This window comes from Pollachius pollachius, assembly GCF_949987615.1.
Source record: "Pollachius pollachius genome assembly, chromosome: 4".
NCBI classification, from domain to species: Eukaryota; Metazoa; Chordata; class Actinopteri; order Gadiformes; family Gadidae; genus Pollachius; species Pollachius pollachius.
In genome coordinates, this window is record NC_136937.1 from 13,821,147 (window position 1) to 13,843,646 (window position 22,500).

The 22,500-nt window shown below is 47.3% G+C and overlaps 1 protein-coding gene across 1 annotated transcript in view; it reads right to left on the reverse strand.

Moving 5' to 3' along the window:
- Nucleotides 1-22,500, reverse strand: part of nsmfa (NMDA receptor synaptonuclear signaling and neuronal migration factor a) — a gene marked incomplete at both ends in the record, with an annotated part of 26,842 nt that overhangs the window by 3,343 nt on the left and 999 nt on the right. Inside the window, 9 exon segments of the mRNA XM_079734478.1 lie at nucleotides 245-278; nucleotides 462-545; nucleotides 1,156-1,286; nucleotides 3,691-3,771; nucleotides 5,863-5,915; nucleotides 11,094-11,160; nucleotides 11,858-12,392; nucleotides 12,394-12,725; nucleotides 13,210-13,265. Of these exon segments, the coding sequence (XP_079590604.1) occupies nucleotides 245-278; nucleotides 462-545; nucleotides 1,156-1,286; nucleotides 3,691-3,771; nucleotides 5,863-5,915; nucleotides 11,094-11,160; nucleotides 11,858-12,392; nucleotides 12,394-12,725; nucleotides 13,210-13,265 (1,373 nt within the window).

The following is a 22,500-nucleotide window of genomic DNA, read 5'->3' on the forward strand; positions in this document are numbered from 1 at the left end:
TCCAGACACCATCAGGAGTCGTAAAGAGCATTGAAAGCTTAATGCTCTGTGATATAATAACCGGATGTAATGAGGACAGTAGCCACACAGTCAAGGGTAAATCATCCCTGCGTTAGAATGATATTCATCGTCAACATTAACAGCAGATGAAATGAATGTCAATGATCAACCACAACAAATGAAAGCAGCTTCATCTGTGAAGCCTCGTATCGGCAGCACACGATGCATATTCTCCTCCACCTACCCAGAATATCATCAAACGTGGCGTGTTCGTGGTCCTGTGGGAGTGAGACACGGTCATGGATTCAGTATAATGATTTGTTGCGCTCACATTATGCAGTGAAAACCGAAGCCGACCATCCATGCAACATATGAACATGTTTGCCTACAAGCAACCGCGGGCTAATCGTGTGTGTGCGGATGTGTGTGTGTGTGCGTGAGTGTGTGTGTGGGAGACTCACATAGAGGATGGGGATAATGGAGGGGTCGTCTCTACGTAGGATGGTGGGAACGTACTCCGCCTTGGGCACTTTAGACGAGATCAGCTGGAGGTCAGGGGTCAACAGGAAGTGGAGGGCAAACAGGAAGTGAGGAGAAGTTGAAGAAGAATAGAAAGGAAAGGTGAGGTCAAACATACATTCTTTTTGAGCTGCATAATGTGTCATTGAAATGGGAAGTGAATGAACCGTTGTTGAACCACTACATAGCATACAAGAAAGTGTGTCTCTCGAACCCTACGGGTACGTTGGAGGATTGCAGGGGTGTACCCGAAAAAACGGTCAGAATCTGAATAACACATTAATTCAACGAAATAAATCGGAAAGCTTACATAAGTTCATAAGTTCAGTGCTCTTTTCAGTACGTGCATCACTAGCGCATCACTAGCAATGTGACACTAACACCAACCTTGTTATGTTAATGTTTATAAATGACATGCACACATACATTACTCACAGACATTACTAAATAGTGACATACATGACACACGTACATTACTGATGTAAATAATGACATACATGACACACGTACATTACTGATGTAAATAATGACATACATGACACACATACTTGACTGATGTTCTGTGTAAAGTCTACATGAGTTAGAATAGCATGGGAACCACTGCCGTGGCTCATGTCCGCGTGTGGACCGTCCTACCATGATCTTGGGGGGGATGAAGTCATCTCCCTCACAGGCCAGCCTCTCCATCTCCCTCTCCTCCTCCCAGTCCATCCTCTCGTCCAGGCCCCCCTCCTCCAGGGCAGCGCAGGACGCCTGGAGGTCCCCAGCTGCAGGAGCAGAGAGACATGCATGGTGAGGAGGAGTAGGTTGGGGAGGAGGAGGAAGAGGAGGAGGAGGAGTAGGTTGGGGAGGAGGAGGAAGAGGAGGTGGCGGAGGAGGAGGAGGAGGAGGAGGGGGGGGAGGAGGTGGAGGAGGAGGAGGAGGAAGAGGGGGAGGGAGGTGGAGGAGGTGGAGGTGAGATAAAGAGTGGGGGGGGGTGAGAGAGAGAGTATTTTGGAATGAACTGTTCAAAGCACGTCATTGTCCTTGACAATGACGCGAGCTCATATTACAACTTCTTATTAGAGACCGTGCGAGAGACAGAGCGAGAGACAGAGAGAGAAAGAAAGATTGAGAGAGAGAGAGACACACACACACAGAGGAACGTGTGGAAAACAGTTTTAACAAGGTTTTGTTTTTCTGATTTTGTCTTCATTGGTCAGTCGGGCAGAATGGAAGTTGCAGAAAAATATAAAAATGAGAAACAGACGGAGCGAGAAGAGAAGAGGGGGGTGATATTGAGAGAGAGGTGTTGGGGGGGGGGGGGTTGAGAGAGGGAGATTGGGGTTGAGGAAAATGAGAATGAGGTGGGTGAGAGCTGGTGGGGGGGGCAGCACTCAGAGAAGGACACACCGAAAGACAAACTCATAAACTCTGCGCCATGCTAAAGTGTGAAAAACTAAACGGTGGTTTGAGCAGACAGAGGGCACCGGTGACTCATGTGTTTCCTGTGTGGTAAACAGTAATTTCCCAGCATGCACTTCCTACAGAACAGCTAAACAGCCCTCTGTCTTCAAATGTTAAGAAGATAAGAAGCAGCAGAAAGAAGAGACAGGGAAGGGAGTGGATTGTGAGGAAGAGGAAGATGAAGGGTACAACAGAGGGTACAACAGAGAAGGATGGGTGGGTTTGTCCTCCCTGGCGAGGGACAGATAGGAGGAATATCTGACATCACTTCCAGGTGAGGACAACGTTATCTTTTAATTTCTTCTCTGGGGAAACGTAAAGTAACGTTGAGCTCGATTCGTTTCATCTCCAGCTTTTGCAACTCTTCAAAAAACACAACTATGGTGGTGGAGAACAGAAGTATAAGGAAACACATGAAACAGACGTTTAAAACAACATGTAAACAAATAGCATGCGCGCGCACACACACACACTCACACACACACACACACACACACACACACACACACACACACACACACACAAACACACACTCACACACACACAATTGATCTCTGTACCTTGATTTGCATACTGTAAAACCTGGCAACCATAAAACAATCACTATCAGACACACACAAGGTCTTAAACAACACTACACACACATTTACACAAGCCAACGCGTTGGGAAATCGAGACAACTACGAACAGTATTTTTTGAAAGACATACTCACAGAGAGAGAGGGATACATACTCACAGAGAGAGAGACATCCTCACAGAGAGAATGAGAGACATACTCACAGAGAGAGAGAGACATACTCCCAGAGAAAGAGACATACTCCAAGAGAGAGACATACTTCCAGCAAGATAGATATACTCACAGCGAGAGAGACATATTCCCAGAGAGAGAGAGAGAGAGAGAGAGAGAGACTCTCAGAGAGAGAGACATACTCCCAGAGTGAGAGAGAGACATACTCCCAGAGAGAGAGAGAGAGAGAGAGAGAGAGAGAGAGAGAGAGAGAGAGAGAGAGAGAGAGGGAGAGAGAGATAGAGAGATAGAGAGAGAGACATACTCCCAGAGAGCGTGAGGCCGGCAGGATAGTAATGAGAGTCCAGAGGAATCTAGACAGTCACTGTGCTAGTGCTTTTGTGTGTGTGTGTATTTCTGTGTGTGTGGGTGTGTGTGTGTGGGTGTATGTGTGTTTGTGTGTGTGTGAGTGTGCGCGCAAGTGTGTGTGCTTGTGTAGGCCCAACTTAGTGAATATAAATGAACTAACCGCGGCCACAAAAGTCAGCCGATTTCCCCGCACGCTTTAATAACAAATCTAACCATAACAAAATATATTGTTTTAAACTTGCTAAGATGTCTCTAACATGCTTAATTTTTTTGGTTCCAGACCAGGCTTTGATCATGCAAGATTACATGGATGAAGCCGCATGATCCAGATCCATCCACGTTAGCAATTCACATTGAATGTCAGCGATGACACCACTACGTCCATATATGGGCTTAGTGAATTCTGTTGGCTTTGCTTACCGTCCCACTGATGAGCAGATGCTATGGCAACTGACTAGAGACAGTGGTCCACAGCAGCACCGCAGAACCTTTGTCGATGGCTGACGCTCTTCCTCAGAGGGCATTCGGCTGCATGTGTGCGTCTTCCCGTGCGTACGAGTGTGTGTGCGCGCGCGCGTGTGTGTGTGTGTGTTTGTGTGTGTGCACGCCAATGTCTAATGCAACTCACTGTCGTTAGGAGAGTCAGCCTTGACAGGGGTGGGGTCACTCCATGACCGGTTGAAACTCTTCGATCTACGCTCAGCGAAAGCTATTACAGGCGGGGAGAGATAGTCAAACACACGCACTCACACACGAGCGTGCACACATGCACGCACACACACATACAGAAACACACACACACACACACACACATGCACACGCACTAATAGGCACATACACACACACACATACACACACACACACATGCACATGCATACACACGCACCAACACACCCGCACACAAACACACGACACACAAACACACACATGCACGCACACGCACTAACACACACATAAACACACCCACACACACAAACACGCATGCACGCACAAACACACACACACAAACACACATGCACGCACGCACACACACTAACACACACACACGGACACACAAACACAAACACACATACACTCACTAACACACGCACATACAGATACACACACACACAAACAAACTCACACGCATATGCACTCATACACTGTCACAAATGCAAGCACTTTCAGACCCCCACACAAACACACTCCCGTACACACACACACACACACACACAAAGGTTGCACGCACACATACGCACACACACACACATACACACACACATGCACGCGCACATGCCAAGCCAACAAGCACACATACACAAATGCTCGCACAAGCATACGCACATATACGTGTACAGAGACCTAAACACCAAAAAAAAAGGGCCAACTTCTGCAAAACTGTGCATCAATTACTTACTCAATGCATCATCATTAGCACTGACACAAACGCACACGCACACACACACTAAGAAAAGCACACACAAATATACACAAATGCACACCAGACAACACACGGTGACATCACTATTGTGTTATGACTACACCAGTTCACCATGGGCCAACATTTAAAACCACAACATACACATCTAGCCACAGACAGCATAAATATATATTGACACGATGATCCTATAGTTTATACTACACTGAAATAAACTGTTATCCAGATACCTTGGCAAAATCATTTTGAGGCCTTATTAAGGGAGATTTATTTGTATCTGCCTACTCCAGTTCAGAAAGCTGAACAGCTCTCACAGTCTATCCAGAGATCGATACAGAATAAATGTTTTCCTTTGCTATGGTTGTCCACTGATAATTCAAAGAGTCAGGGTCAATGTACACCACTGAATTGCTAGCAGGGCCGTATATGCTGGCATAAACAGTAAACGTTTGCATTAAACCCCATTTTGGAATGCTCTGCTAATCGTTTGAAAACGTACTGACACATAATTTATGAAACATGCAGAGCTTGAGCTAAATATCTATGCAACGCGAGACTGAGACGTTAATGCTGTCTACCTTTGAACATTGACTATAACCTGTCTTTAACACCACTTAAAGGAAATCACTCTTGCACGACCTGATCTCTTTAAACTACACAGCTCAAAACAAGTCGATTTTATTGTGCTTTTTTTTCTGTGTGTTCTCATTATTTTCAAATGTTTTGCAAACTACTGTGAAAGAAGCTCTTTTCTGGATCAATAAAAAGCTACATGATTGAGGGTTTATCCACTTGGATTTATGAATATTAGTTCCTTAAACAGGAACAAATATTTTTTACAGCTCCATTAGATACTTAAAATAACTCGGAAAATCGTATCTACTCCAACATGGACTTATGTTGTATCATATTGTAAGCAGAAGATTAACAGTCCGTCTTAACACAAATTATGAATGTCTTATGAAAGTACGGATTATGGAGTAAGTATCCCTCCACGGAAACATGAAAGTAGGAAAGGCCTTTAGTGCACAACAAATTGAATCGTAAATGCACATATTGATACACACACACACACACACACACACGCACACACACACACACACACACACACAATTATGCACAGACATACACAAACACACCATCTACAGCCATCAACTGTTAAATGCAGCACAATATTCAGAAACAAAAAGCATCGCACATCACCTGGAGACAAGGACAGTAATAATGAGGTGAATGGAGAAAGCAACTGTTTCAAACAACAACCATTATCAAGCCACGCACCCACACACACACACACACACACACCCACACACACACACACCAATGCACGCACAAACGCACACACAAGCACACATGCCTGCAACACACTGAACGCTGACTCACTCTGGGCTTTCATTCTCCTGCTGCCCACCATCCGAAGATGCTTCCGGAAGTTCCTGTGGGCGGAGACGAGGTGAACGCAGAGGGGAGGGCAGTTAGGGACAGGAAGACACAGGAAACATGGGAAGACAACCGTATATGGGCTAAGGGGAGAGAGAGAGAGGGAGAGAGAAGGAAGGAGAGGGAACCCCTCTCTCCCCCGCTCTCTCTCTCAGGATGTACGAAGGCCACGTGAGGCACGAGGAAGCCATCTTAAAAAACATTTGACTGTTAATGGAAATCTTTAGGAGGGGTGTTCAAAGTCAGAGGGGGAAAATCAGGCAGCTACTCCATTCAATGTACCCTGGTTTTAATTTTCATCTTTTAGAACCAGTCTGGTAGAGTAGAAGAAGGATGTGCATGATTTAGTTTTTAGTTTGTCAGTGTGTCGATGGCAGTATAAACCATGATGTTCGTTATCTCCGTTGGAAACAGTACATCGCTATAGAAACCTGCTGTTTTCACCCGTCTCTGAACGCCAAATTGTTCTGACTTGTCCTCACATGTGTTGCTATTATAATTGAAAAGGGTGTTCTGTTGACAGAAACTGTCGGATTCTCTCTGGAAGGAGATCAGGGTGTTCGACAGAGCCGAAGGGTCCGTGGTGTTCCAGTCCGGAGCACTAAATCAAAGGACAGAACACCAGCGCTCGGCAGTGGGGCCTCGCGCTGCCCAGAGACGGACAATGAGCAGAACTCCCAACAGACTCCCAGTAAGCGTTCCCAGGACCCTTTGAAATAGCTCCCTGTCTGCTGGCTGTATCTGTGGGTAACCTTGGCTGTACAACTCATTCTCATTCTGAGCAGCCCTGAAAACACTGCAGCGTTTCAATGGTGAATGAAACCACTGCTAAACAAAACTGACTTGTGTGGTTCAGGGGCGCTTTGTTGATTCCCCCTAACGAGTGCTCATTCGTTGACATTCACTTAGCGAGTGTTTACGTGTATTAAACATGCACGCTTGTTTCGGGAATGTCATTTAAAAAAAAGTATAATTGTTTTCAAGTCAAATCAGGTAGCTTGGGTGATTGAAGGAGATCAGCATTGACATTTGGTCATTACCTTGGTCACAGAGATCCTTAGTGACAGAAATCACTAGTAGATCAGCCAACTAGCTTCCTCACCATGTCTTTAGAAACACTTCAGCTGTGTATGCGGACTGTTAACAAACTTATCTTGTGGCCTTAGTGGCTAATCCTTGTTCTGTTTGCTCTGAGAGTTTGAATACGCATACGATTCATGTGGTTTACGGGTAACTTCTTGACTTGTTACTGGTATACTGCTTGGCATTTTACCGGGGTCTTGGTAACCAGGTGGTTAACTTGCTAGAAATGTATTTATTTTATTAAACAATTGTAATCTACAATGGAGAATAAATTAAATGATTAGAAATATAGATAAAAACTAGGACTTGAATCGTCATTAACAGTTGAGGTAGATATTATCGACAATGTTGGCATTTATTTTGAGATAAGTGGGAGAATCGCAGACGTTGTTTGTTTCATCACCATGGACAGCACCCTGCTAAACTCAAGCTGTCCTGCACACAACTAGCAGTGTCTCCTAGTAGATCTCCATTTTTGTGTGTTGTGTGTCCCATTGAATTATGGTCTATAGCGTTAGCTGACCCAACTCCCTCTTATTGTCTTGTAGCCTTATGTTACAGACAAATAGGGAAATTCAAGTCTAACTGACCATGCTACAAACTGTATGGATACAAATTGAGTACATTGTGTATTTTCTTTTGTGTGTCTGACCTGGTAGAATAAAAAAAGCTTTCTTAATAAGATATTCCATATTGACCAACTAACCTAAATGTAATAACAGTGTATCTATTGATACACTGTTATCGATAGAAGGATGCCCTACGGTCATGTCTCATTAGGACATGTTGAAGGTTGTTCACCTCACACTCTCACATTTCACATGGCGCGTCAGAGTGACACCAACGCGTCACAGGCCTGCAGAGACACGCCATGGCTTCACGGTTCACCATCTGCCCTGACGCAACCCTGGTGTGGAGGTTCACCATCCAGGCCACGGTGGTCTGTGTGGCGGTGTGTCTGCCTCATGGCGAGTGCTGCTGATATCACTGTAACACCAAGTGCTACTTTCTCTGACTCAAATTGGAGCCATGGGGTTTTCAAGCCTTTTCTACACAAACCCTAACATCCCCATGTATCTCCTCTCTTTTAGATTTGTTTACTTTTAAGGGAGTCAAATCTAACTTACTGTGGCAGATTAATAGAATCGGCAGGTCATTGCCTCATAAAATAACAGCATTAGATAATAACCAGAATGTATGTGCGGTTAAAAAGAAGGCTTGATCGTTTCATTTGAACACATTTGTCTCGTTGAAATGTGTCAAATAAAAGTGTCAAACGAGCGTTCTAGCAGTTTTAGTAGCGAGATAAGGCTACTGATGTCCTCGCCCATACGCACAAAGTTAAACGTTTCCAGACCAGGCATTTTATCAGAGATTTGACACATTTCTAACTAAGTCGATGAAACAAGCCAATAACCTTCATAGCGAGCGACTCGGCTGACATGGTAAGTTATGGCTGTCACCATTATGTAGGCAACAGCAGGGTCCTGGCGCACAACCGTGTGTATCTACAGGACACCGTTTCACTACGTCTCAATCTTCTCACTCCTCGCTTCAATTCTCCACAAATCAGCAGAAAGTCCTGCTAGGGTTGGGCCCGGTGTGCGAAGGATGAGAGGGGGATATTGCTGTGTTTAGAGAAGGGAAGAACAGCATGGTGTCTGAACGGTCTGTCTGCTTGGCAGAATATCACTAGCAGCTCAAGTCAGCCGACAGTATGCTCATGTCCTTGAGCTGGAGTTCAATGGAAAGAAGGGAACAAAATGGCCATTTGTGCAAAATATGCAGCCCATCATCTGTCGCTGACTTGATGGGCCACTTCAAATCCAATCGCTAGTGTCGCAATTACATTACACTTTCAGAAATGCAAGAGCAGCGAGTTGCACAGCAAACTGTACATCCCTCCTACTCCAAATATACATCGGCAATTAATTAATTCCATCACTTGTGATGTACTCCTTTTTATTTTAAACGCATTGGTTTTAAATGTATTTAAATGTCCCAGTGCTTCCATGTTTTAAGCGAACCCAGCGAAGAGACAGATGAAAGCTAACTGCCCGGGCCTGCATGTCCCTACCAACTCTGGCAGGTCAGGCTCTCCATATAACTGTATGCCCCGTGCTCCAGGGCGGGATTAAGAGAGGGCCTCATCCACTGTGACACATCGTTGGCCAGCCCACATGATGGGTCAATATCCCTGCCTGGAGGCTGGCACACTCGCTTACTGCAAACCTGACTGCACTGGATGCAACAGGGGAGTACTTGGGATATACCAGGGTAAAGCTGGGATATACCTGGGATAGACCTGGGATAGACCTGGGATAGACCTGGAATATACCTGGGATTACGATGGTATATACCTGGGATATACCTGGGATTGACCTGGGATAAACCTGGGATATACCTGGGATTACAATGGTATATACCTGGAATATACTTGGGATACAACTGGAATATACCTGGGATATAAGAGTCTGGGATGTACCTGGAAAATACCAGTGATACCTGGGATATACACCTGTCTGTTGTCGAGGGAAACCCTTTTTGCGCGGCTAAATGGTATTTTAGTTACTGGGTTTGATGTTTGTGCCAATTCTGAATCTCTCATGTTTAATACTGCCAGATGAAAGCAGGTCATCACATCACAGCATAGTACCACTTTGATTGGTTTTCCGCTGTTACTTTGAACACCCAGGACATGCTCAGAAACATAGAAGATACATGGGCAGAAAACTAGAAGATACCTGCTTTAAAACATAGAAGATACATGCTCAGAAACATAGAAGATACATGGGCAGAAACATGCTCCAATTCATAAAGGAGGGAATATTTAGAAAGTGGAAGAGATGATAAGTAGAAATACTCACGATATCCTGCACATTGGCATGGAAGCAGAGGAAGAACAGAATATACGTTATGGATAAGATGAGATGAGGCAATATAAGATACTTTATAAATCCTAGAAGGGAAATGAGGGAATAACATTTAAAAACAGGTTCATGAACCAGGTATTGGTGTAGTAGGCCTATCAACAACTTATTCATCAGTCAATTAACCAACTATTCATTTATGCATTGGGCTTATTGTTAGTTTGAATCAGTTTGAATGTAAGACCCAATAGTTAAGTTCGATGTTTGTGTGTGTATTGTCTTTTGACCTGGGGAGCTGAGGCAGTACCCCTCTATTGGGACCTGAGGCAGTACCCCTCTATGGGGACCTGAGGCAGTACCCCTCTATGGGGACCTGAGGCAGTACCCCTCTATGGGGTCCTGAGGCAGTACCCCTCTATTGGGACCTGAGGCAGTACCCCTCTATGGGGACCTGAGGCAGTGCCCCTCTATGGGGACCTGAGGCAGTACCCCTCTATGGGGACCTGAGGCAGTGCCCCTCGGTGGGGACCTGAGGCATTGGCCCTCGGTGGGGACCTGAGGCAGTACCCCTCGGTGGGGACCTGAGGCAGTACCCCTCTATGGGGACCTGAGGCAGTACCCCTCTATGGGGACCTGAGGCAGTGCCCCTCGGTGGGGACCTGAGGCAGTGCCCCTCGGTGGGGACCTGAGGCAGTACCCCTCGGTGGGGACCTGAGGCAGTACCCCTCTATGGGGTCCTGAGGCAGTACCCCTCTATGGGGTCCTGAGGCAGTACCCCTCTATGGGGTCCTGAGGCAGTACCCCTCTATGGGGACCTGAGGCAGTACCCCTCTATGGGGACCTGAGGCAGTACCCCTCTATGGGGACCTGAGGCAGTACCCCTCTATGGGGTCCTGAGGCAGTACCCCTCTATGGGGACCTGAGGCAGTACCCCTCTATGGGGACCTGAGGCAGTACCCCTCTATGGGGACCTGATGCAGTACCCCTCGGTGGGGACCTGAGGCAGTACCCCTCTATGGGGACCTGATGCAGTACCCCTCGGTGGGGACCTGAGGCAGTACCCCTCTATGGGGACCTGAGGCAGTACCCCTCTATGGGGACCTGAGGCAGTACCCCTCGGTGGGGACCTGAGGCAGTACCCCTCTATGGGGACCTGAGGCAGTACCCCTCTATGGGGAACTGAGGCAGTGCCCCTCGGTGGGGTCCTAGGTTGGTACTCACGCCTGCATGGTGGTGGAGGCGGTCTGGAAGCTGAACATGTTCTCTTTGGGGAACCAGCTGCTGTCCTCTGCAGAGCAAAAGGAACACGTGAGGAAAACAACTCAATGAAGAAAAGATTAAATAGATACAAAATAATGATATTTATTTAGACTCAAGTTTAACTTTAATAAAAAATAAATTTAATAAATGTAATAAAAAAAAGGAATACAATTCAAATATAAAGATTAAATAAGTCATTCATATATTAACTAATTCATTAAATAATCCAACTAAAGTTGAACTAAAATCGAATCCAACTAAATTGAATTCAATAAATAATACTTCAGAGCCAGTGTCATCACCACCATCAACACCACCACAACCAAACCAAACTTCAAGCACTACGGCTTTTGTTTTGAAGTCAGAAGCTAGACTGAAAATAATAAATTACCGTTCTTAATTCCTGTTGAATTTTGTGTGGCCTGTGTGTTTTCTGTTCATTAATAAAAAAAATGCACCTGGCTCTAAGTTAGAATTCTTCAAAGTATTGAAGAACTTCCGATGACACTTTCAATTCAAGCCTCATCTTAAAAGAATACTAACCAGTCTACAGCTAACAGTTCTTTAACAATGCAAATGAACACTCGCAAAGCTCCCACCGGCTCGTCCTCTCTCTCTATCAATATTAATACATCATACATTATCATAAAATCAATTCAGACTGCACTCAACCACCAGCTCATCACCGGTTCCCGTGGTTACCCCCCCCCCCCCCCTCTGCTTGCCTGCCTCGCGGGACGAGCTCTCCAGGTCCAGCGACCCCTGGCTGCGGGACGGGGCCCCGCTGCCGCCCACGCTGGCCTGGTCCCCCGCCATGCCTCCGCCCTCGCCTCCGCCCTCGCCCCACCCCCGGATGTTGTGGGCGGAGACAGACGTCTGCAGCAGCGGCTGCGACAGGTGGTGTCCATGGTGACCGTGGGCCCCGTGGTGGCCCCCGCCGCCGGCCCCCACAGTTAGCGTGTGCTGGTTAGCGCCGCCGCCGCCGGAGCCCGACGGCGGCGGCGCCGGCGCATTGTGGTGGTGGTTCCCATGGTGGTGGTTGCTGTGGTGATGGTTCCCGGCGCGGCCGGCGCTACCGCGGTTGCCGCGGTGCTGGGTGGGGGAGGAGGTGGTGGAGGACGGCGAGGCGGAGGGCTGGCCCAGGCCGGCGTTGAGGTTGAGGTGGGGCTCCCCGCGGCCTCCCGGCCGCTCCTTCAGGACCTCCAGCTCCAGGCTCTCCTTGCTCCCCCGGGCGCTGCTCATCAGCATGCCGTGCGGGGGGGGTGATGGTGTAGACGCGGGCGGGCCGCAGCGTGCGCTGGAGCCCCTTCTGCTGGTCCTCCTCGGCGGAGAAGCTGCGCTCCAGGGACAGCCGGGCCGGCCGGGCGGAGCCTCCGGAGGGCGGCGGCGGCGGCGGCGGCTGCAGCAGGCCCAGCGCCGGCTTCACCAGGCTGGTCTCCGGGTCGGCCTGGGGGCCCCGCGGGTTGGGGACGGAACCGTCGGGGCGGAGCTTGAGGTGGTGGTGGAGGGGGTTGTTGTTGTCAAGGCGGCGCGGCGTGTCTGTCGACGACTCACACGGGTCTGGAGCCACCAGGGTTTCACACAGAAGGTGAGCTGAGAGAGGGAGAGAGAGGGAGGGAGGGAGAGGGAGGGAGAGAGAGAGAGAGAGAGAGAGAGAGGGAGAGAGAGAGAGAGAGAGGGAGGGAGGGAGGGAGAGAGAGAGAGAGAGAGAGAGAGAGAGAGAGAGGGAGGGGGAGAGGGAGGGAGAGAGAGAGAGGGAGGGAGGGAGAGAGAGAGAGGGAGGGGGAGAGAGAGGGAGGGAGAGAGAGAGAGAGAGAGAGAAGAAACCATTGGAAGTCAGAAAGACATCATTATACATTTAAGAAATATTATATGACTAAACAAAGGAAAACAGTGGGGGAAACAAAATGGAGTGTAAACAGAGAGGGGCAACACATAATGATGAGTCTAGCTGGGCATCACTGAAGACAGTGATGGGGTCGAGGAATTGGTGCCCTGAAGGAGGAAATGTGGAAGACTCTGCAGTATGTCATGATGATGAAAATGATGAAGAGTATGGGATGGGAGGGACGCTGACCTGATCCGTTTGGGTTTTCAGGATGGGACAGGTACTCCCCAAACGCTCGTGCGGCTCTGTAGGAACAGACATACACAACACACCCACACGCACAAACACACAGGCACGCACACACGCAGACAAGCAAACACACTCACACAGACACACACACACACATGCAAGCACATACACACACAGCCACACACACAAATGCACTCAAACACACACACACACACACACACACACACACACACACACACACACACACACACACACAGGGGCACACACACACACACACACAACCGCACAAACACATGGACATTAACTTATGGATGAACGGACAACAGAGGACATGTTTGTGACAACATAAATAGGGTTCGGTGAGCTTTATGTGTTTGGCTAGGAGAGTAGCACAAAAGAAGTGGAAAAAAAACGTCGGGGCCGGGAAATTGCACCCTTAATTGCCTTCTTTATGAGATGGTGCAACTCAGAGATTAGGAGCGGGCAGTATTATCTCCGGACCCCAGACCCCCTTGCAGAGGACGGGGTGACGGGAACCCAGAGAATAGCAATGTGGACAAAGAGATAGAGAGAAAATAGGTGGTGAGAGGTAGAGACAGGCTCAGGTGAGCTTATTCCATCACGATTACGATTACGATTATAGCCCCGACTGTGCCTTGTGTGGATGGACATTTACAGGCCTGATGTTATATTATCATAACATATTAGAAAGGCAATAATAGTTATTTCTGTGTGAGTTATATTCGGGTATGAATCTCAGAAACCTACCTAATGAATGTATGGGGCAGTGGTGTTCTTTAAGGGAGAGATTGTGTGTGTGGGAGAGAGAGTGCGAGAGAGAGTGTGTGTGTGTGTGTCTGTGTATGTGTGTGTATGTGTGTCTGTTATCTACATATATCCAGTCTATGAATGCTGTGTCAGTACATCACTGTATTGTATATCATCTCTCTCCATCTGTATGCCTCTCATGGAAGACACCGTAAGAAAAAACATCTGCAAAATCATTCATGTCCATCATTTAAAGAAAAGAAGAGCAGAAGAGAGGAGAGGAGAAGATAGGGGAGGAGAGAAGAGGGGAGAGGAGAGGAGAGGAGAGGAGAGGAAAGGAGAGGAGAGGAGAGATGGGCTGGTGGTAACGTGATACATGCATTAAGGTTATATTAAAAGTAACTAACTTCCATTTGAACCTTAAAAGAATCGTTGACCATGGCTAGTATGGTTCAGTTTACACAACACCCACATCACATTTGCTTTAGCCAAACACACACACACACACACACACACACACACACACTAACACACACACTAACACACGCGCGCACACACACACACACACACACACACACACACACACACACACACACACGAACACAAACAAACAATCGTGTCCAGCTGAATCCTTTGCAAACAAGAATAACTGTGGGTGTGTGCCTCTATGCTGCTATCTGTCAATTATTAAAGAACAGCTAACACAGCCGGTCGTCGCACACACACGCACACACACACATGCACACATGAACACACGCACACACACACGCAAAGAAAGAAAGACAGTTTTCCATGTCATCTTTAATCTATTTTCTTGAATTATTCTGCAAGCCCTCTCTTCACCCCTTTCCTCATCCCGCCTCTCCTCTTATCTCCTCCTCGCCTCTCTACCCTCTCCCTATTCTCTCCTCTCTCCTCCCCTCTCTGCTTCTCTCTACTCTCTCCCCATCCTATCCTCTCTCCTCCCCTCTCTGCTCCTCTCTACTCTCCCCCCATCCTCTCCTCTCTCCTCCCCTTTCTGCTCCTCTCTCTCCCCATCCTATCCTCTCTCCTCCCCTCTCTGCTCCTCTCTACTTTCTCCCCATCCTCTCCCCTCTCTCCCCATCCTCTCATCCCTCTCCCCACCCGCTCCTCTCTCGCCATCCTTTCCTCTCTTCTCTCTGCTCTGTCGCCCACTCTCTCATACTTTCTCCCCATCCTCTCCTCTCTCTCTCTCCCCATCCTTTCTTCTCTCCTCTCTGCTCTGTCCCCCTCCTTTCTTCTCCCCTGCCTCCCCATCCTCTCCTCTCTTCTCTCTCCTCTCTCCCCATCCTCTCCTGCTCCCCTCCCCTCCCCTCTGCTGTAGACCCAGCCAGACTGCTGGATGATAGATGTTAGGGATGACCTTAGGAGAGATGCCAAGGAGGCGTGTGTATAATGGATGGCACCAAAGCAGCGGTAAATGTTTCTACTTTCCCTGTCTCCCTCTCCGCCCCCTTCAGACCTCCTGAGCACATTCAGCACCAGCAGTGTGGTATTCACAGCTATTCACAGCCCTTCATTTTGCGTCAGGGGGGCACAATGGAGCTTTTTTGCAGGAGTTTGGGGTGTCACAGTCTCAAGACAGAGTTTAGAGCGTGCACTGCCCCAACGCGAGCTGTGCCACTGCCCGTACCCATCTAAAAATAGACCCGCAAAGCATAGCACTGCCACTCTGTCACTGCACATCCTTCCTTCTCTGTCTCTCAGTGTGGGGGAGTGTGTGCCTGTGTGTGTGTGTGTGTGTCTGTGTGTGTCTGTGTGTGTGCATATGTGAGTAAGTGTGTGTGTTTGTGCATATGTGCGTATGTGCATGGGTGTGTTTGTTTGCATGTGTTTTTATCTAGTTGTGCAAATTAAAATAAATGTGTTTTTTCATTTAATGTGGTACTGTTCATGTGTGTAGGTGTGTTTGTTTGAAAATGTGTTTGTTTGTGTGTGTATGTGACTGTGTGTGTGTGACTGTGTGTATGCATGCATGTGTTTTTTTGTGTGATGTGTGCGCGCCTTCATGCATGTCTGTCTGTGTGTGTGTGTGTCTGTATGCGTGCATGTATTTTGGTGTGCATGTGTGTGTGCCTGCATGCATGCATGGGTCTATGTGTGTGTGTGTGTGCGTGTGCCTGTGTGTGTGTGTGGTCTGAATATTCATGGTGTGCACATAACAGAGTGGGAGTAGGGAGAGAGAGAGAGTGTTTGTTCTTCTTCTGCATACGTTTACGTGGGCTGTGAATGTGTGCTTGGCCGGGCCTGGTGAGACACTGTGGTGGGTCGGAGTGATGAATCTGCACTTAACTAACAGCTAATCAGCAGGTGTTCCTGTGACGCTCTCGTACCTTCTGCTTTATTATTCAGCGGTAAACAATGGCCGGCGGTATCCTTTAAAAACGAGAGGCATTGAGGAGTCTGAGAGGGCGAAGGATCTCTATATCCGTCTTTCCGGGGAGATGGCCGCGTAATGAGGCGTAAGGAACCTGAACAAACTCAGACACTGCACTGATGAAGCTTAGCATGATGAGGGCTTGCAAATGTGCAGAAGCACCAGAAAGTTATTTAGAGAGAGAGATGCATTTATGGTCGTTAAGCTCTGTTTTCCCGGCTTAACAAACTGCTTGACAAAGCTTAATTGCACAGTGCTGTTTGTTGCATTTATCTGAAAAACGTTTTCTGGTCCTTTTGCACATTGTGGGCCCATATGCTAAACTTGTTCTGTGCAGAACGTACGGGTTCCAGCTGTTTGCTTCAGTAAATTTATGCTTGTAAGGCTGTGTTTTTACAAACTCTCTTTTTCCACTCATTGGAAACCATCCCACTCTTTCATGGACTCTTTTTGAAACAACTTTGCTTATTCTGCTGTCATTTTCTAATTTCTCGTGTCCGTGTGCTTTCCTGTTTGTCTCTCTGTCTGTCTGTGTCGTTACCCTCGCCCTGGAAGAAGAGAAGAGAACAGTCTGCCTGTCTGCCTTTTTTCTGTCATCTGTCTGTCTGCCTATCTGTCTGTCTGTCTGATTGTATGTCTACCTGTCTATGTCTATCCTCAGGCTTTGTGTAATGGTAGCTCTTTATGTTTGTCTGACTGTTGCAGCTATCAGTGTATTATAAGCTGGAATACCAGAAGGTAACCTTTCGGACACATATAGAGAGAATAGGAGAGGTTGAGGACAGGGAAATAAATGAAAAAATACATGAATGAACTACAATAGTAAGGAATAAATGCAGAGCAATATAAGGGAGGGCCAAGGAGAAAAGGTTTGGAAAACAGGAGGGTGGCCAAATTCAATACTGCACACTTCTAGTCCAACTTTCTAGATTATAAAACAAGTTAGAAGGTAGAGGATTTAGTGAGACAATGAAAGAAAGGAGAGGGCCCATAAAGGTGGACAGATGGAGAAGAAAAGGGGTGAAATAAATAAGTGGTGGGGTGGCACTGGTCGTAAATTGCACCGCAACTGTGGAAATATAAACGGACCTTCTCTCAGTTTCATGCAATGTCATCACCAGAGCAGAGATGGACTCCTGAAGCCGTGAATGGGTTAGGACAAATCGGAGCCCCTGATACTTATACTTGTACACATGTACAGTTTTGAGTACACATGTGGTGTACCAGAGTGGTCAAGAGACACCACATTGTACCCATATAAGGTCTATTGGCCACCTTACCTGTACAAGCAAACATTGGCAATTACTCCTGCTAATGCTAATCTAATGAAAGGCCTCTGGTTATGAGGGAGCACAAATGAACATCATCACACAGCAATTATTTCCATCCAAAAGGCTCATTAAAATAGCGAACTCCATTCGTTCTGGTAAATGTCGAGGACTCAACGCCACGGGGGTAGGAAAGGGGTGTGTGTTTTAATCCAAAGAGAATTCAAGAATATTATGTTGAAATCGTGCGCGAAGGAGAAAAAGAAGGAAGGAAAGAGGGTTTCTTCTTTATTTGCTGGGTAAAGGAATACACAACACAATTTAATTCTGCCAAGATTCTCTACATGTTAACCAAAGAAAAAGAATAAGTCAAGCAAAATCATATTTTGTGTTGTGTGTAACACGTTTAGTTTTGCACATATTAGAACTACACTCTTCCTAATTCAGATAGGGATGACCTGTCTGCCTTTAGGGCCAAGTTTGGTGACAAGTTATATAAAAACAAGTTGTTAGCCTGATGTTGGGCTGAGAACCGGAGAGAGAGGTGAGAGAGAGGTGCAGCTGAAACAGGGCTTGAGCCGCTTGCTGCAGGGCTGTCTATGTGCGTTGGTAGAGCATGTTTTATAAGGCAAATATTATATAAGGGACTTAAGTTATGTTTAGCATTTACATAGACATTTACACATTAAGCTACAAATGTAGATTTGTTCGATACATCCTAAGAGTGCCATACATTAACAGTGTAGCATTTTCATTGCACTTGCATTGCTATTAGGTATAGTATAGTATTTCCAGCATCTGGTCAGGAGGTTAAACCTCCTCGCTGGCGTGGTTCCAGCTGAGTAGAGGTGCATGTACTGCTCAAGGGCATTCACTCCACCGCTGGGTGGGTGGGGGGCAGGGGGTGAACCATGGACTGCACTGCTTGACCGTAATGCTTCTTCGTAGTTCCCTCGTCTCTCCCCATCCATCCCGCTTAGGCGTTATTAGGATTATTTTTCGGGAGCAATTCCGACCGCATGCTCGGGTCGCAGGTAGAGGGCAAACGCACCATGAGCTTTGACACCACGGAAAGCTGCCTTGCCTTGGCCCCCCCCCCCCCTTAAAGGACCTACAGAAGTGCTTTCCTGCTGGCTCTCGCCCTTGCCTTACGGCCGCCTGGCACAGAGCAGAGGCTCTCAATCCTACTTGCTGCCGCTAATCCATAGGGGACCTTGTTTCATTGATTTCCCTTAAGTACGCACACACTGCCACAGCCGCTCACCTGTCGCACAGTGAGACGCATGAGTATGCAACGTCACATAATCAACCAGAGACGCCGTCTGGTTGATCATGTGACGTTGTATACGTTGCAGATCATTTTACGTTTTTAATCGTGTGCCGTTGTATGCGTTGTTGATCATTTGACGTTGTATGCGTTGTTGATCATGTGACGTTGTATACATTGTTGATCACGTGACGTTGTTGGTCATGTAATGTTGTACGCGTTAATGATCACGTGACGTTGTATAAACAGCCCAAGATGAGCGAGGACGGTGCGGATGTGACGATAAGACCCCTAGTGGAGCTCTTCAAAGATGAACTGGGGACGAAGGAAACAGGCTTGTGGAGCGCTGCACCGCAAGGACACAAACACACCGATCTAACACCCGTAGCACAGATGTACAAACTTGGAGACAGTTGTGAAAATCAAGCAACGGCGTTGGGAAGTACAGCTAGGCCCACCAGGACGGAAAGCAGGTGCACTGACAGATGAGCGAGATCACAGAGGATCGAGCTTTACGTGTCGACTCAAAGAAGAGCCCTTTGTGCTCCTTGTCATTGAGCAGAACAGAGCCGAAAGAATATCGGTTCACGAGATGCAATGAGACAAGGTCATCTCTCTCTCTCGCTCTTTTTCGCTCTTTTGATCATTCGTGCACATGATTGATCTGTGTCTTATCTATATACTGTAACACAGACATACAGCACACTGCAAATGCGCTCACTCACACACAAACACAAACACACACACACACGTACACGCACACACACACACACACACACACACACACACACACACCAAATGCGCATGCACTCACACTCATTAACAGCCCAACATCACGAGGCTCACACCAATAGCCAAACCCACCGGTATTGAGCAGACGTGTTGCTGTGGTGTGAAGCGTGAAGTGTTTCTCGCACCATACACAACACACACACACCACTATCTCCTCCATTGCATCACTGGGTCAGGGGCTGACGTTCGGAGCCACCGGTCCCAGACGAATATTCCCCAGTGGACGCAAATGTGGATCGATGGATCCTTTTCTCAGCCAAAATCAATCGCTTCTTTCAAATTGTGCTCTACAATAATAAGTTCTGCTTTGATTAACGTCACAAACGTAAAGATGTCTGAAAGAAAGTGTATGATTGCCAACTAATTGGATGGTGCTTCCTATGCATGTATACAATGTGTATATACAGTATGAATGTGTATATACAGTATGTACACAATTTGTGTGTACAGTATGTATGCTTGTATATATAGACAGTATGTATGTACAGTATGCATGAACAGTACGTATATACAGGCTGTATGTAGTACAAGATGAGTGTGCAGGTTTAGTGCTTGTGTGTGCATGTGTGCCTGTGTGTGTGTGTGTGTGTGTGCGTGCGTGCGTGCGTGCGTGCGTGCGTGCGTGCGTGCGTGCGTGCGTGCGTGTGTGCGTGCGTGTGTGCGAAAAGCTGTCTCCCTTCACGGGACGATGGACAATGAGAGCACAGCGATGACTCATTCATTCAGAAACTCGGCTGTGCTGCACCTCTCTCTCTCTCTCTCTCTCCCTCTCTACCTCTCTCTACCTCTCTCTACCTCTCTCTCACTCTATCTCTCTCAATCTCTCTCTCACACACTATCTCTTGCTACCTCCCTCTCTACCTCTCCCTCTTCTTCTCTCGCTCAACCTCTCTTTCTCTCTCTCTCTCTCTCTCTCACTCTCTCCCTCTCTCTCGCTACATCTCTCCCTCTCTGTCCACCTCTCTTTCTCTGTAGCTCTTTTTCTCTCGCTACACCTTGCTCTCTCTAGGACAATAGGTGTGTTTAATAAAAGGGTAGCGAGAGAGAGAGAGAGAGAGAGAGAGAGAGAGAGAGAGAGGGAGGGAGAGAGAGAGAGAGAGAAAGGGAGAGAGAGAGAAAGAGAGGGAGAGAGAGATGTCTTCACACATCTGCATCAGACTATCCACCCACCTTCTCTCACCTTTTCCCCCCCGTTTAAATATTGTCTTTTGACAATATAATCTCCAAGCAACGAGTATCCAGTATTTAACTGTGCAGTAATTATACACAAAGATAAGGAACCCAATGTGTGTGTGTGTGTGTGTGTGTGTGTGTGTGTGCGTCAGTTTGTGTGTTTGTGAGACTGCTTTCAACAAGGGTATAGTCGGGTGCATGTGTTTGCGTGTGTGTTTTCGCCAATTCTTGCACTGAGGGTATCTGTGTGTGTGTGTGTGTGTGTGTGTGTGCGTGTGTGTGCGTTCATACACTAGGCCTAATTGTCCGGCTCCTAGTTCTAAACATCAAGGCTATTCTGGGAATAATGCTGGGCGGCCTCACTGTAAAATCCCGACGACTTGATTGTTGGTATTACCACAGCTCCCTCACCACCGGGCCTCCTATAGAGTCAGACGTTTAAACAGCGGGACGCTCCGAGCCATGTGGATAAGAAGGGCCTAGCTACACACAGCGCCACATGGCACTGTGTAACACGCCATGCACACCCGCCCCCCCCATAAGCAAGATGCTAATCCAGTAGAGGACCCCCCCCACCTCCCTCTGGTTTTATTGGTATTTTAACACAGTGTATTCAATGTGGAAATCAAACGCGACACTAATGTGTTGGCATATCACACCGGGACCGCGTCCAGAGCATGACAGCTAAGACCGGTAATGTGTAAATGAGGAGGAGGTTTTAGAGGGCGCGGGCCCTCTTAAACAGCAGACAGGGTCAGGGTTAGTGTGAGTGCGGTGTGTGTGTGTGTGTGTGTGTGTGTGTTTGTGTGTCTTCGTGTGTGTGTGTGTGTGTGTGTGTGTGTGTGTGTGTGTGTGTGTGTGTGTGTGTGTGTGTGTGTGTGTGTAAAAGTGGACGTGTATACATAAGACACCGGTAAATGTGCAAGAATGATCAAGTGAGGAGTGAGAGAGATAGAGAGAGAGAGAGACAGAGAGGGAGAGAGAGAGAGAGAGCGAGAGAGAGAGAGAGAGGGAGAGAGACAGAGAGGGAGAGAGAGGGAGAGAGAGAGACAGAGAGACAGAGAAGGAGATAGAGAGAAATAGAGGGAGAGAGAAAAAGAGATGACCTCATCTCATTGCATCTCATTAACTGATATTCAGAAAATGTTTTCTCTCAGTGACAACAAGGAGAAGGCTTGTGTGCCTCAGTTAACACACTCCCCCGAGCAAGCAGAATGAGAACATGACAAGAACAATGACATCAATGACAAGGAGAATAAATATGGAGGGGTTTTTTTTATAAAGAATTGGACAAAGCAATATCCGACACATGAATCGGAAACGGACATCCCTCAATGGGATGTCCCTCCCTACCGCCCCAATGGGGGTGGTTAGGGCTCTGGGGAGGTTGGCAGGGGGCGTCTCCCACAGGACTCCCATGCAGGACTCACTATACGTTAACTGATGTGTCTTTGATGTGTCTCACTCACTGCTTTTATCTGGGGGGCTTATAGGATTGACCTCTGTTTTGGTATACGTAGCCACAGGTGCTAAAACATATACATATATAAAATAAAAATAAAAATAAAATATATAGATAGAAGACCCGACTCCATTAACATAGGGGTTTATAGGCTTCTCGAGGA